At 58.9% G+C, this 16,220-nt stretch overlaps 1 protein-coding gene across 4 annotated transcripts; it reads left to right on the top strand.

Annotated features, from left to right (window-relative positions):
* Nucleotides 1-601: 601 nt before the first annotated feature.
* GAL3ST1 (galactose-3-O-sulfotransferase 1) lies at nucleotides 602-16,094 on the top strand. Of its 4 annotated transcripts, XM_036014780.1 has the most exons (4): nucleotides 602-1,849; nucleotides 3,640-3,712; nucleotides 13,716-13,855; nucleotides 14,676-16,094. In XM_036014780.1, exons 3-4 carry the CDS (start codon nucleotides 13,725-13,727, stop codon nucleotides 15,814-15,816), a joined length of 1,272 nt encoding a protein of 423 aa, XP_035870673.1. In that variant the 5' UTR covers nucleotides 602-1,849; nucleotides 3,640-3,712; nucleotides 13,716-13,724; the 3' UTR covers nucleotides 15,817-16,094. The 4 variants fall into 4 exon arrangements, with proteins under 4 accessions (XP_035870673.1, XP_035870675.1, XP_035870674.1 ...); XM_036014782.1 differs by lacking the exon at nucleotides 3,640-3,712; XM_036014781.1 differs by lacking the exon at nucleotides 602-1,849 and having other exon boundaries at nucleotides 3,298-3,712.
* Nucleotides 16,095-16,220: the final 126 nt, after the last annotated feature.

Below are 16,220 nucleotides of genomic sequence, written 5' to 3'. Positions count from 1 at the left end.
CAGAGGGTAGGCACAGAGGTTCTGGGCTGGGACCCTGCCCTTAGTCTGCAGCCCAGCCTCTGTGCTTGCCAGACTTTGAACCTGCTTCCTCCTGTGTAAATCAGAAATTCTGGAGCCTGCTTCCCAGGGCGGTGTGGAGGTGCTCCGTGATAGTTATGCGAACTCAGTGGTGTCAGGTGTCTAACAAAGTGCTCGGGAAACCAACTGGGGTTGTCATTACCTGCTGCTTGAGTTAGCCCAGAAGGGAAGAGCCAGTGCCTGAAGAAGGGTCTCTGGGGCCTGAGCTGAGGGAACGAGCTTCACCTTGTGGGCTGCAGGGCAGCACTGCCCAATAACCCCCAGTATGGATGTTGCAGCAGCCTGACTTGCTGCCCTTGCTAGGCTGTCCTCACAGCTTCCCACCCACGCTTGACAGTGCCTCACGGAGGAGCCAAGGCCAGAATGGGGCTCAGAATGGTCACAACCCCTCCCAGGTCAGGCAGGGAGTTTCTGAAGAACCTTCCTGGGGTGCCCCAGTGGGAGGGCTGTCGGGAGCTGGCCCAGGGCAAGGAAGTGTGGGTTTGGAGCTGGCTCCACCTTCCCTACAGGGAGGCACCTGAGGCTCCATGGACGTTTTCTGGGCAGTGGCTGCAGGCCCAACCTGTGGAGAGGGGAGGGAGGTCTTGGGTGGGCTCTGGCTGAGGGATCGGATGCCCCAGGGCCCCTGTCTCAGCTGGGGGGAAGAGAGGGCTGTATTCCATTCTGCCATGCTCATGGTGGTGGGGCAGTGCCCCCACAGGCAGGGTCAGGACCCCTGAGCCAAAGCCTGCTGCCCTGGGGCATGACTGGCCTGCCTGGGTGCTTGTGCATCCTGGAGCCACGGCAGGGCGGGAGAGCAGGCCCATCAGATATGGAAAAATCTGGCAGCCATGCTGGTGTGGAATTTTCCCCATTCCAGAGTCGCCCAGTAGTGGGGGTGGGGGGGCGTGCAGTGGGGCTATGACATGGCCCATGCTCCACTGGGCATCCAGCTCCTTTGTCACTGCCTGCAGCTGGAGCTGAGCATTACATGGGGCCACAGACAGGCATTAGTCCCCATCCTTGCCCCTCAGTTGAAGGAGGGAAGCCCAGCTGGAAAACGGTGGATCCTGGGTGGGGGGCACCTGCATGCTGATGGCACTGTGCTCAGCCCTGATGGGTGCTCTGGAGAGGTGGGGTCAGCTGAGAGCTCTGAGGGGCTGGCCAGTTGCGGACGGGTCCCTTGCCTGAGCTACCCTCAGAAATTCCGGCACCACCCCCAACCCCCAACCGTGTCTCAGGAGTGGAAAAGTGTGTCCCCAGCCTGCACTGACTGGAGCAGGGGACCAAACCCTCCACTGAACCCTCTCATCTGGCCGCCGCCTTCTTCCCAGAGCAGGGCAGGCCTCACCACCACCACGCCACCCCGTTTCCCAGGCAGCCTCGAATCCCCTCAGAGCTTGGGAGCTCAGCCGAGACTCAGGGTCCGGTGGCGGGACAATGGCCCCGTTGGCGCGTCTGAGACAAATGAGCCTTGTTGGGCCGCCGGCGGGGGCGCGATGCTGTCCCGGACTCGCTGAATGCGGCTTCTGTGCATCCCGGGCGCGCGTGGAAGGGTCGGGAGGGGACCGGGGTCGGGGGCGCCCATTGGCCGAGGTGCAGGGGGCTGGGCGAGTCTGACGGCCGCACCTGGCCGGAGCCCGCGCAGCGGCGTCGGGGGCGGGGCGGGAGCATGGCTCAGGCCCCGCGGAGCATGAGGCTCCGGCGGGTACGCCCCGCCGCCTAGTAAGCGCCCGGGCGGCGCGGCCCCGGGCCGAACCAGCACGCGGAGCCCGAGGAGAACGGGGAGAAGGTACGTCCTGGGGGCCCAGCACCCACTGCCAGCTGACACCCTGTCTCAGTCTACTCCCTTGGGTCCCGACCCACACCATCCCAACCTCCCAACTGGGACCGCGCACCCGCCCGGACTCTCAGACCTCAGTGATATGGAAGTGCTACTGCAGCCTCGGGGCCCGGGTGCCCCTTCCTGCTGGCAGTGCTGGGTGGGCAGGCTGGGGCCCGGATGGCGCAGGCTGGTTCTCATCCTGCATTTGGTTTCTCCCGCTGGGTCCCCATTTCCGAGGTTTTCCCAGTCACTAGACGTGGGATGGGTGGAGCTGGAGCTGGGCTGGAGCTGCAAGTCCATTAATGATTAATCTTGGACACAGCAGCCTGTGCTCTGGAAGAGGAGGGGCAGGAATCTCCCCTCTTCCCACCAGGCCTCCCCCAGAAGGGGGGGTCTGTCAGAACAGGGGTTGGGGGCCCAGGTAAGGGATTGATCCCCTCCCTTGGGGAAGGCCCTGTCCTGTAGTACAGAGGGGCCAAGGCCACCAAGGAGAGGCTTAGTGGGAACGGGACAAACCCTGGTCCCCCAGAAAATCCAACAGTTCCCCTGTTTTCTGGACCAGTGCCCAGGAAGGAGGACCAGCCTGGTACCAAGCCAGAACTTTAGTCACAGCACAGAGCGAGCCTGTGGCCCCTTCCCAATGGGGACCCTCTCCTCTCCTTACCTGCCTAGAACGGGAGAGGTGATGGAGACACATCTGGCTGCAGTGACCCCCACTGGAGGGAGGGAGGGAGGTGACGGGCCTGACACCTGATCTCCTGGGTTGCTGCAGTGACAGGTGCCATGGAAATCTTCAGGACAGTCCAGTTGGGAGAATCCAATCTCTCCCTTTACCAAGGGGTGACCTGAGGCCCACAGAGGGCAAGGCTGAGGGCAAGCCTGGGCCAGAACAGCCCTGTGTGCTGCTGCACTATGCCTTGCCCTGCCGAGGAGACCTTGCTGCTGTCCTTGTTATCCTGAAGGGAAACTGAGGCTCAGAGAGGTTCAGGGACTTGCCCAAGGTCACATAGTTCAAAGGTGGCTGTAATCACAGGAGTCTTGCCTCAGCCTGCATCTCAGGATCCCAGCCCTGCTCAAGACTTCCGAGTTCCTCTAGGGTCCTAGCCTCTTGGAGCTGCCTGGGCTGCCCCAAACTGCCGGCTCAGGATCCCACCCCCCTGCCTCCCTGGCTCCCGGCTCTGCCTGACACTCGCGGGTGAGCAGGCTGCTGCGCTGGGAGCAGAGACAACAGAGGCCTGTCCCCAGCTGCCACCTGGGGCGGCCTCATGCCCTGCTTCGCTCTCGGGCAGATCCCCGCTTGAAGGAAGCTCCCTGTGGACGAAGAAGCCTGCCTGCTTCCCGCTCATCCCCTTGCCTGATGGGCATGGGTCTGATGTTTAAGAGCTTGGGTCCCATACCCTCATGTCACCCAGCGAGGGAAGAATGTCTCCCTTTGGTCCTTCCCTCTCTCTGGGGTCTGAGGGGCTGCCTGCACCACCCCAGTGAGAGAGGCAATTAACTGGGAGAATGATGGACACACGGTGGGATCCCAGGCATGGCAACAGGCTCTCAAAGGGCTTCTTGCTTTGCTTTGACTAGGTGAGGAATAGACACAAGCCCTTTTAGGAGCCCCATCCTGCTTCAGACAGGAAGGGCTGGACAGAGCAGAGGTGCCCATGAGGATCAGTGGGCAGGGGGCTGGGGGAATCGCCAGGTGAGAAGTGATGGGAGGTAGTGGGATCCCAAACGATTCCTTCTTTCCCTCCTGCTGGTTCCAGGGCAAAGGTGAGGTGTGGTTGCGCACCCCCACACCTGGTCCCAGAGGTGTCCTGACTTGCCATGTGAGCTTAGGTGAGTCCTTCCCTATCTGTGCCTCGATTTCCTCGGATACAAAATCTTAGGGATCTTGGGTCTGGAGCCTGGGAATATGGGTGCCCTCGATGGGGAGGGTGGCCTGCAGGAACCTGCACTGGCAGTTCCTGCTTCTCCTGCCCAGGGCGTCTGGGGGGTGATGACAATGCTCCGAGGCGTGTGCAAAGGGCCATGTGTGCCTCGTCTCATTTGGTCCTCACAGCAAGCCCCTGAGAGGGTGGCAGGATCCACATTTTTTAGGAAACAGGCTCAGAGAGGGGAGGTCACTTGCCTAAGGCGGCCCAGCTGGGGAGTGGGGGAACCAGGATGCATAGCCAGGGCACCTCAGCCCCTGTAGGAGCAGAGAGGCAGGTGGATGGATTCAGGGCATTGTGCCCAGCACCTCTGAAAACCCTTTATGTTGTTTCCTGTTCTTATGCAAACAAGTGCGTGACATTCCTTTACAAAAACATTTCAGTCATGCTAGAAGGTGCAGAGAAGGATATCACGAGCTCCCCCGTACTCACCTCCAGGACTCTCAGTAATTTTGGAGCCAATAAAGAAGTGACTGACTTTTTAGTTAACCTATGTTTTGCCACCCTACACTCAGAGCTGCTTTGGGGTGACAGCGTGCCATCGGGGGAGGTGGCGAGTGCACCCAGACGAGGCAGTGCAGCAGGAAGCGCTGCGAGCTTGCTTCTAGTTCTGGCTTTGACGTCTAGCCCCTCCACGCGTTCCTGAGCCTCAGTTTTCTCACCTGCCACGTGGGCTAGCAGGTGACGCTGGGAGGGCCTGTAGGGGTCACAGGTGTGGTTGCCCTTTGAAAAGGTAGAGATAGGTGACCCTGCAAGATCAAAAATAGCTTCCTGAATCATCAAAGAATATTGGCCTCTTTGTAGTCAGGCCTGGGACCTAACTGGCAGCCACTCCCCGCACCGAGGGGGCAGTTGGAGCAGCATGCTGGGGGGTGACAGTTTGGACGTGGTCCTGGGGGTGACAGTTCAGATGTGGTCCTGGGAGCCAGCAAGCTGGGGTCCAGCTGAAGCACCCCTCGGGGGCGACCCTCCCCTTTTTACTCCAGCAGCGCATTCCAGAGGGGCTCAGAGTGGGAAGCTTCCGGATCCTTGCAAGTCTCTGCCCCAAGTGCTCCTGGTCAGAGGGTCAACCTCTCCCATCTGAACCTTCACCTGCACAGCCCACACTTCCCAGCCTCCTCTCTGCCCCAGGCCCTGCTGCCTCTTCCCCATTTGAGGACACTGAGGCCCAGAGAGGGCAGCACGCCGGCCATGGTCACACAGCACGGTGGGGCATGGTTCAAACCAGCCACGTCCCCCTCCTCCTGCAGCCAGAATGCAGTTTTTCAAAATGGAAATGCCCTAATTTTTTTGTTTTACCTTTTCCCCCAAGTAACACAGGCTGTTTGTATACCAAATTACGTGTGTATGTGTGTACACATATATGTGTATATATATTTCATTTTATTATATATTGTGAACATATTTTAATGAGTACGTAATAGACCATGGGGTGAATGTCACTTAATATTTTTAACTGTTTTCTATTGTTGGACGTTTAGTTGTTTTCTAAACTTTGCCTTTTCTAAATAACGCAGCAATGAACATCCTTATGCTCCGTCTGAGATCTTGTCCAAGATTATCTTCTTGGGACAAATTCCCGCAGATGGAGTTGCTGGGTCCAAGGATGGGCACTTTTAGGACTATAATAGTTGTTGTCAAATATGTCTTCTTGCTCTGCTCTTAAAGTCCCCTCCAGTGTCCCCAGGAGAGTCTCCCTGGGAACAGCCCTAGGTCACTCATCCCGCCACTTTCTCTGCCCGAGTCCTGTTCCTGTGTGCACACAGCATGGAGTGATTCACAGGGATGGTGGTTCCACAGGATGCTCTGAAGCCAGTGGCTTTGGGGGCCTTTAATCTGTATTTCCCAGGGGGAAATCTTCCCCTTCCTGCTCCCATAGGTGCAAGTGCTTCCCCTCCCTCAGCCTTTCCCTGGTGACGCCATCTGCTCCTTTAACCTCAGTTCCCACCTCTGTGCCCATGGTCCTCAGCCTCTGTCCCCTGAGATCTTCTTCTTGAGCTACTGACAAGGGCTCCCACTGCTCTTTGCACAGCCTGCAAGCATCTCACGCATTTTCCAGATTCAGCGTGTCCTGAACTAAAATGGACTTTGCCCGCTCAACCCCATGCTAAACCTGCTCCTTTCTTAGTGTCCTCCACTCTGGGACTAGCTCCACCCCCAGCCAGTGACCCCAACAGGGATTCTTTCCTCCCTGTTATGGTGCCAGTCCATTCCCAGCCTTATCGTTGGTTCCGGTGATTTCACACCTAGACAGGCAGAACAGCCATTGTCAAGGCCTGCCTGCTCCTCCCATTCCTTCTCCACCTCTATAGTTAATTTTCTGTCTAGCAGCCTGATGGGAATCTTATCTCCTCACTCCTCTGCCGAAGACGCTCCCAGGGCCCCACATTGCCCACAGGACCCACGCCAGATTCCTTAGCATACTTCCCAAGACCCTGCATGTCCTCCCTGCCCCTGCCCCTTTTCTAGCTGTGCCTCTAGTCTTCCCTGCCTGCCCCACAGCCTCTGACATGCTCATACACCGGACTCTCCAGCCAGACTAAGCATTCATTAGGTTCTCAGTTGCCCTGGGCCTTTGCCTTTGTTTCCTGCTTTGGAAACATGCTTTGTTTCCTGTCCGGCTCATTTTAGGGTAACAGGTGCATAGTTAATGCCAGCTGCTGTAACAGGCAAGCCCCACGTTTGAAAGGCTTACCACAATGTCAGTTTAGTTGTCATTTTCATAAAATCCAATCTGGTGTTTGGTGAGCAGTGATGTGGAGACCCAGGCTCCTCCCATTGTATAGCCCCTCCCACTTCCAGGTCCTTAGACACCACCCCCATTCATCCAGTGGAGGGAAAAGACCACGGAAGTTCTGCCCACTTAACCCATCAGCTGTCATTATGCTCACAGTCCATCGGCCAGAATGCAGTCCCGTGAGGACCCTGAACTGCCAGGGAGGATGGGAAACGTACTTCAGCCATGCACCCAGGGGGGAAAGGGAACGGACTGCCTTTGGAAACTGGAAAACACACAGCAGCTTCTGCCCCTGGAGACGCCCCAGGAAGCCTCCCTGAGCCTGTCCCTCCCACCTTACAGGCTGAATCAAGTGTTTAGTCCACGTTCCCACAGCCCCGCTGAAGTGTCCTCCATCACAGGACCCGCAGGTGTCTGCCCCGCTCTCTGTGAGCCCCGCTCTGTGCACCCGGCACCATGAGCCCCAGCGCTGGGCACAGTGCGGGTGCTCAGCAAATACCTGTGGAACTGATCAATTTAAAACTCACTGTGGTCGCAAAACAATGTCCACAATCTACTGATATGTGGGAAAAAGCAAGTTAAAGACAAAATTAGCTCCCCAAAGAGAGCCCTCCGGTCATCTGTATGCATATATAGACAGAAAAAAATGTCTGGGGGTGGAGCTCTTTTCATCGTCGTCTTTACATTTTTCTGTAATTGTCCAAAGTTTGCTTTTGTTTTTGGTTTTTTTTTTTTTCAGTGAGCAAGGACTGTTGTTATAATTAAGAACCAGCCCTGGCTGGTGTAGCTCAGTGGATTGAGTGCCAGCTGGTGAACCAAAGCGGTTCGATTCCTGGTCAGGGCACATGCCTGGGTTGCAGGTCAGGTCCCCAGTAGGAGGCACATGAAAGGCAACCACACATGGATGTTTCATTCCCCCTCTTTCTCCATCCCTTCTCCTCTCTCTAAAAATAAATAAAATCTTAAAAAAACAACAACAAAACCAGCTAGAGAGATGTCATGTGGGAAAGAGCCCTCCCTGGCGGGGCTGGAGGTGCAGGTTCTGCATTAACTGCTCCCTGCTCTGGAAGGCTTGGCTGCGTGTGGCTCTTCTTACCCTCACCCAGGAGCTTGCCTCCTGCTCAAGAGCTTGAGCTCCACTCCCCCTGGACGAGGTTGTTAACCCCGTGTGACGCTGGGCTTGTCACTCCCCCACCCCAGAGCCTCAGCTCCCTTCTCTATAGAGTGGGGGTGATAACAGGGACTTCTTGAGAGGATTATGGGGGTGTGTGACGCGTGGAAAGTCCTGAGCATGGACTGGACTCCGGCCCACAATCCATGTTCATAAACCGCCATCCTGGCTATTTGATGGCAGCTCGGCCCAGACTCATCCCACACATCTGCCTTCGAGCTCGCTAAGCCCAGAGAAGAGGAAACGACTCTGCCTGTGCCTGGTCCCGATCCAGCACTCAGATCAGGACTCTGGGCCTTCCTCGTGGGCCTGTAAGCTCTGCTATTTCATGGGTGCTTGGGGGGGGGGGGGCTGCTCCCAGGCTGGGCAGGGCTTTGGGGGAAAAGAGATCATAGCAAAGTGTCAGATGCCTGCTGCTCCCTGGGAGAGGCTGGCAGCAGCTCAACCTGTTAAAGTGCTCCGTGTGGGATAATGATTATTACTAATTGATGCTGACACTCGGGCACCTAGAGCCCTGCGCCCAGGCCATGCTGGGGGCTGTGGGCGTCACTGCTGAAGGGAGGATGCAGGGGGCTTTCCTGAGCACCTGCTGTCTGTGGGCAAAGCTGAGAGAGAACACACCTAGACCCAGTTAAGTGTGGGGTGTGAGGGGTTCCAGCGCTGGCGCTGAGCCCGAGGTACCCTCTCGTCAAAGGCCAGGCCCCCTAACGCTGCCTCTTCCTGTTGAGACCTTGGGAAGGATCACTAGCATCCCTGATTGGCCCGAGTCCTTCCAGGCCCGTCCAGGGTGACCTGTGCCACCATCCCTCACACGGGTGGAGGCAGGACAGGCCGGATTCTGGACTGGCACCTCTTTGACTCAGGACTTGGAGCTCAGAGAGGTGAAATGTCATCAGGCCCACCCTCCCAGTCCTGGTCAAGAGCTCCCCTCAAGGAGGCCTTCTGGGGTGATTTGCTCCGAGACTGGGCTCCCCCGGAGTTTAGAGGTCATGCCTCGGCACCTCTGAGCCCTGGAGTTTGGCAAGTCTGAGTTTGGACTCTGTCCGGCTGTCTGCCCTCTGCTAACTGTGTGACCTTGGACAGGCGAGCTCACCTCTATGAGCCTTGGTTTCTTCACCTGGGGAGTGGGCTGACAGTGGTGCTTAATGCACAGGGCAGGGTTAAACGAGCTGTGGTTCAAGGAGCAATTCGCCTCCCCATCCCAGTGGCCTCCTTTTTGCTCCCGAGGCCTTCGAGCCTGTCCTGGGCTCTCTGCAGGGCTCTGCGGCTGCTTGTGTCCTTGGCCCAAGGACACCAGGGACCTTGCTGAGCCCTTGGATGAAGGAGCTGCCCAGCTGCTGAGATCCAGAGAAGGTCAGGGGCCACCCAGGGGGCAGAGGGTATACCTGCAGGGTACAGGGACATGCCACCTGCTATCCCCAGGGAGGGAACTCATGAATATTCACACCCCTGGAGTGGGAGGGAGCCAGCCAGCACACTACTGGGTGTCATTGGAGCGTTCCTGTTTCCCAGTGACCGCAGAGGCAGCCTGGGAGTCAGACGTGGCTCAGGCAGGGAGAAGAAAGGGGTAGCCGGTCAAGAGCCGAGGTAAGCGCGTCTTCCTCCGCCCCTGCACACAGGTCCCCGGGAGAGCAGGACACCCTGGGGCCAGGAGCTGCCCGGTGCTGATGCTGCCCGACAGGAGGCTTGCCATCCTGGCTTCATTTGCCTGCGTGCACGCCGTGGGGGATGAGTAGTCTGATCTCTCCTTTGTTCCCTGGAGGGTGCTGGTCCAGTCAAACTGGAGGATTGCTGGGCCTGCCTGGGGCCAGCCATGGGCACAGATGGAGGGCTGGGGTGACCCAGAAGGGCAGGAATAGGTGGGATGGACTAGGGAACGGGGACCATCTGCCCTGGGACTGTCACCACTGTAGGCAGAGAAAGGGGACCCACGTCCTAGTCTTGCCTCTGCTGCTTCCGTGCTGTGTGACCTTGAGGGTGGCCCTGCCCTCTCTGGGCCTCAGCCTTCCTGCTGTGCTGCCTTCCAGACTGGAGGCTGTGAAGCTTGGGCCACACGGATTGTCCTCAGGATCCCGTGGCTTTAGACTTGGGGCTGTCAGCGGCCTGTGATCCCCCATCGTGGGTAAGTGGGCATCTGCCTCGAAGGGCCATGACGGGGACCCTGGGAGGGTGATGCTAATGACGATGATAACAGCGTGGCAGCCCGGGCTCAGGGAGTGTCTGCTCTGCACCTGTCACTTTCCTTGTCGGGGGCAGAGGGTCTGCCCACCGCCCCATGATGAAGGGAGAGTTCGTATCATCATTTTGGAGAAGAAATTAAGGCGCAGACCTGCCTAAGGCAGGCAACAGGGGAACAGCAGAGCTGGGATTCCAATCCAGGCTCCTGGCCCCAAAGTGCTGGCTCCGTGTGACTTTCACATGTATGGCTGACACATGTGGCTCTCACACATATGTTACCAGCCCTGGCCACGTTCTGCCCTGAGGGTCGTGAGGGTTCATTTACCAAACATTCACCAGGTGCCAGGCTCAGAGAGCTCGGTGCCGAATCACCATCAGGCTTGCCTGCAGCCGAGCCCTGGTCAATAGTGATAATAATCATTAATATGTATTGATCTCCGCCTGTGTACATGCATTCTCTCATTGAAATCTCATAGCCTCGTAACTATTTTCCCACCAGCCAGGCTCCTGACTGCCAGCCGGCCCACCTCTGGGCCTCAGTTTACCCAGGGCTCTGCCTGTGGTCACCAAGGGCACTGTCTGCCCTGACCTTGCTGTTGTGTGTCCATTGTACACAGGAGACTGAGTGAGGCTCGGAGAGGGTGAGCCACGTGCCCAGGTTCACAGAGGCCAGGCAGGAAGGGGACCACCAACCTTGGATGTCTCATGCTGCTGAGACAGCTGGGACCAGCCACCAGGGCCCTGTCTACTTCCCCACCCTTCTTCCTGGCTGCCCTGGCCCAGCCCACAGAGGCCAGACCCTGCTGCGACAGAGGTCCACAGCCACACCTCAGCCTTCTGTGGTGGAACTTTCTGCTGCACACACCCTTCCTCCCCAGGGCTTGGGGCTGGGCCCGGGACACATCAGGTAGGGGCTGCCGCGCACGAAGCTGGGGGCTGCACGTTGGAGGCTGGCAGACCCGGGTTTGAATTCCAGCCCCGAACCCTGCCTCGTTGAGTGACCCCGAGCAAGTCTCATCCCCTCCTGGAGCCTCGGTTTCCTCATCTGCAAAATGGGGGTGACAGTGGGGTCTGCCTCCCAGGATAGCTGAGTGGAGTCAGTGAAATGCTCTGGAGAAGACCCCACCCAGCTCCTGGCTCATACTAGGGGCTCCAAAGTGACACCAGAAGGTGCGGAGGCCCAGGGCTCGGCGCCCGGCAGAGCCCGGCGCCCGGCAGAGGAAGCCCAAGTGGGAGAATGAACCAGTGGCTGAGTGAGGCAGTGATGGAGGCTGGGAAACATCCTGGGCGGGGCCAGACAGAGCCTGATTGATGGCTCCGGGAGGCTAGTCTGCCCCCTACTGCCTGGCTTTTGCCCCAGAGCTTCTGCCATCAGCTTCCAAGAGTTCCAGAAAGTACCCTGGTGAGTGGGGCAGCTCAGGTTGTGGGGGGTGGGGGGTCTGGAGATTTTCTGAGGGCGGGAATCCTAAGCCCTCCCCATCTTAAAGTCAGAGAAGCTGAGGCTCAATGTCCCACTCAGGGCTTGGGCCTGCGTCTGAGGCTGTGGCCTGACCGGGGGCTCTGCCTCGCTTTCCCCGGGGCCCCCAGGGAACGGGAGGCCTGTGGGGGCACTCGAGGCATGGTGCAGGTTTGAACTTGTGAGGGGGTTCGGGGAGGGGCGTTGCAGCCACTCCTTGCTCAGGGGGCACACCCTCAGAGTGACACAGACAGACCCAGACTTCCTGGGGCGCTGAGGGGAGCAGCTAACCCAGCCCTCTCTGTGTTTAGTTACTTTGTATTAGCCATTCTGCCTGCCCCGACTCAGGGAGAGCCAGTGAGAACCAGCTCCCCGCTGCACGGATGAAAATGGAGGCTCCCAGGGGTTCCTGTGATTGAGACGCAGGACCAGGACTTCCGGAGCCCGAGGCCGGCACCTCTCCTTCCTGGGGCCCCTCCGGGACCAGACCATCCCAGGCGGCTTACCCCGCCTCACAAGCTCTCTGACCTATTGTTTAACTATATTAAATATATGTGTCTTTCTGATCAAGAAGGTCATACATGCCCCTTTAAAAAACGCAACCACTGCAGAAATGCAGGATATAGAACAATATTTCCGAGTGTACCCCTCCCCCAGCTCTGAAGAGGGCACCACTGTTAAAATGTAAAATGCTGCCCCCCACCTTCCCAGTTGTTTCTGCCCGGGCTTCCTGTGTGTTTTCTCACACACGCACGCCGATTGGCGGACTCCGTGCTCTGGGAATCACGGTGTGTCTTTGAGCCAGGCCCCCAGCTCTGCCTTGTGTTTCTGAATGGGTACAAATGACTCCTTTTGGAAATGGGTCCTTGTTGGTGTCGTGGCCCCTGCTGATGGCAGCTAAGGTTGTTTCCAACTGTTTTGTTTTTCTGACCAAGCTACCATGAACACCCTTGCACACCCCACGTGCCCAGGCGTCTCCGTAAAACAGTTGGCGTTCGGAGAGCTCGCGGTCTCCTCCCTGGACAGAACGCCCTCCAGAAACCCTCCCACACTCTCGTGCACCCCGAGGGCCCGTCCGTCTGAGACGGAACAGAGACGGGCCATCGTCACGGGGAGGCCCCGTGCCCTCTCGTATGGATCCCCCCCTCCGCTGATCACTTCTTTACCTCCTTTCCTGTGCGGAGACACTTCTGGACGATGAGCAGAGGACCCGGGCCTGTTGTGGCTGGAGGTGTGGGCCCGAGTGCCCCTTTTCCGGGAAGGGTCTGTGGGTCTCTCGGGTGACTTTTCCAGGAGGAAGTATGTGGGGTTCTGCTCCAGGCAGGTTACTTGGCCTCTGCCCCCAGGGACAGTGGTGACGTGCCAGCACGTGTAGTTATGGGGTAGCACCGTGACCTCTCGTGGCCTCAGGGGCCCAGGGCTCCATGCCACCCGTGCCAGAATGGGAGTGGAAAGTTTTGTGCCTTAGCCTTGCGGCCGAGGGGAGGTGGGCAGGCCCCCGAGTCCCGGCTCTCTCCCAGGCCCATGGCAGCTCATGCCTCAGTCCCCTGCTGACAGGGTCGCCACCCCACCCCTAAACCAACACCAAACAAAAACCCAGGGCGCCCAGTTAAATTAGGTGTGTAGACAGACATGGAATAATTTTCAGTGCAATATTTGGGACAGACTTATACTAAAATCAATTTTGTTGTTTATCTGAAATTCAAATTTACCTGGGCAACCCCGCCTGCTGGCAGCTGGAGAGGAGGTGGGGTGTGGGCCGAGGCCTGGCTGGCTGGCTGGCTGTGTGGCCTGAGCCTTCTCCCCCCTCACTCTGAGCCTCGGTTCCTTCCTGCCTGCCCTACGGACCCCGGGGCCAGGGAAGAGACAGGAGCCTCAGCTCCTCACTGGGCAGCTGGGAAGGGCGGCACCAGGGACGGTGGGAATGGCTGGAATCCAAGAGGTGTGGGATTCACAGCCTCCTTCTCTCCCTGCAGACGGCCCTGGCCCAGGCCTGGAGGGACAGGCAGTGGGACAGGGTCTTCTTTTCCTTCTCAGTGAACGATTCCAATGAAGCCAGAAACGATATAAACAGTAAACTAATGAACACCCAGGTGTCCACTCCCCACTCAGCTTGAAAATGAACACCGAACCAGGCAGTAGAAACTTCTTCCCTACTCTCCAGCTTCGCCTCGTGTCTGCTTTACCATCTCTGCACGCAACCCCGTCACTGTCTCTCCACGTGGACCTTGCTGGGGGCCCACAGAGCTGGCGGAGGCAGGGCCCAATATCAAAGGCTGCCCCCCAACCCTGCCGGGCCTGGGGCAGTGGTGGGCATTCCTTGGGGCCGGCCTTCTGACGCTCGCTCTGCTCTGTGCTCCCCGCAGGTGTCTGAGATGCCGCTGCCTCAGAGGAAACGCTGGGAGTCCATGGCCAAGGGGCTGGTGCTGGGAGCACTCTTCACCAGCTTCCTGCTGCTGCTCTACTCGTATGCGGTGCCCCCGCTGCACGCTGGCCTGCCCTCTGCGTGAGTGGCCCTCCTGGGCGACCAAGGGGTGGGGGTGGGGTGAGGGGACACTCTCTGCACCGTGCTATGCTGGGCAGAGATTCCACTGAGGACAGAACTCACTGTGTACCCTGGGTCTCAGTGCCCTCACCTGTGAAGTGGGTGTAATAACAGAGCCTGCCTTACACGGCATGGGAATCAGATAGCACCATCTGCGTGCAGGGCTTGCACTGGCATCAGCCAAGGCTCCAGTGGGGCTGGGAGGGGGCGTGGCTTGTCCGAGAGCATTCAGCTGGCACAGGGCCTTCGTTCAAACTGGAGTCTGTTGGCCTCCAAGCCTGGCTCCTAACCAGGAGGCTGTCCCACCTCCCCACGGGGCTGCACAGCCCAGGCCTGGCATGGCCCGTGCCCTTGGTTAGGTGGCATTAAGTTGAACTAGAGGAAATTACTGATCACTGACTATTTCTAGTAAAAAAATGACCATTTTTGGCTTACAAAATTTCCTGTGGTTCATCTTAAAGACAATTCATGATAAAGGTACAAGGACACGGTGGCCACAAGGGAGACAAGAACTGGCATGTTCTCTCACTCTGACCTCACACCAACCCCACGAAGAGAGGCTGCTGTGCTCCTCATTCCACAGATGAGGAACAAGAGGCCAGGGAGGCCAACCCCCCAGCCCCAGCACTGCAGCCTGGGTGAAGGCCCATCTGGCCCCCTGTCCTGGCTGCCCCCCACCCCACTGTCCCCAACAAACTCGCTGTCTAGAGGCCAGGGCCCAAGGTTCTGACACCTGGGCCCGCAGCCCCTGAGGCTCTCCCCGCCACTCTGTGCCCAGCAGGACCCCGGAAGGCGTAGCGTCCTGCTCCCCAGCCCCGGGTGAGGCAGAGACGGCCGCCACTGCTAACGGCTCGTCTGGAGGGTGCCAGCCACGGCGGGACATCGTGTTCATGAAGACGCACAAGACCGCCAGTAGCACGCTGCTCAACATCTTGTTCCGCTTCGGCCAGAAGCACGGGCTCAAGTTCGCCTTCCCCAATGGCCGCAACGACTTTGACTACCCGGCCTTCTTCGCCCGCAGCCTGGTGCAGGACTACCGGCCGGGGGCCTGCTTCAACATCATCTGCAACCACATGCGCTTTCACTACGAGGAGGTCCGGGGCCTAGTGCCGCCCAACGCCACCTTCATCACCGTGCTGCGCGACCCCGCCCGCCTCTTTGAGTCCTCCTTCCACTACTTCGGCTCGGTGGTGCCCTTCACCTGGAAGCTCTCAGGCCGGGACAAGCTGGCCGAGTTCCTGCAGGACCCTGACCGCTACTACGACCCCAACGGCTACAACGCCCACTACCTCCGCAACCTGCTCTTCTTCGACCTGGGCTACGACAGCGGCCTGGACCCCCGCAGCCCGCAGGTGCAGGAGCACATCCTGGAGGTGGAGCGCCGCTTCCACCTGGTGCTCCTGCAGGAGTACTTCGACGAGTCCCTGGTGCTACTCAAGGACCTGCTGTGCTGGGAGCTGGAGGACGTGCTCTACTTCAAGCTCAACGCCCGCCGCGCCTCAGCCGTGCCCCGCCTGTCAGGGGAGCTGTACCGGCGTGCCACGGCCTGGAATGTGCTGGATGCCCGCCTCTACCGGCACTTCAACGCCAGCTTCTGGCGAAAGGTGGAAGCGTTCGGGCGGGAGCGCATGGCCCGCGAGGTGGCCGCCCTGCGGCGCGCCAACGAGCGCATGCGGCGCATCTGCATCGACGGGGGCCACGCGGTGGACGCTGCCGCCATCCAGGACTCGGCCATGCAGCCCTGGCAGCCGCTGGGCGCCAAGTCCATCCTGGGCTACAACCTCAAGAAGAGCATTGGGCAGCGACACGCACAGCTCTGTCGCCGCATGCTCACGCCCGAGATCCAGTACCTGATGGACCTCGGCGTCAACCTCTGGATCACCAAGCTCTGGAAGCTCGTTCGAGACTTTCTGCAGTGGTAACATCCTGCCCACCCAGCGGCCCACCCCGCCTGCTCACCTGATGAGGAGGAGCCAGGCAGGGACCTGCTGGCCTTCCCCGACCCCCTCCTGGTGCCACCTCGGTCCCCGAGGTAAGGTGGGGCTGCCGTGGGGATGCAGCTGGCCAGGACTGGGCCCAAGGCGTGCAGAGAGGGCCTGAGATCAGCGTTTGATTCGTTATACAGTTTTTAAAATTAAATCCCCCTTCCTGTTTCTACTTCCCGCCTCCCCTTAAAGGGGAGACTTCAAAAGTAAAGGCATTTGATGTTGTGTTTTTGTTAATCAGCCTCAGTCGTGGTGACTGCCGGGGGCCCAGGTGACTGGGCGCGACTGGTGGGAGCAGGGGACCCCAAGAGAGCATGGTTGGTGCCTGTGTGAATGTTTCT

The sequence above is a fragment of the Phyllostomus discolor genome, chromosome 13 (assembly GCF_004126475.2).
Source record: "Phyllostomus discolor isolate MPI-MPIP mPhyDis1 chromosome 13, mPhyDis1.pri.v3, whole genome shotgun sequence".
NCBI lineage: Eukaryota > Metazoa > Chordata > Mammalia > Chiroptera > Phyllostomidae > Phyllostomus > Phyllostomus discolor.
This window is presented reverse-complemented; position numbering and strand designations above follow the sequence as displayed.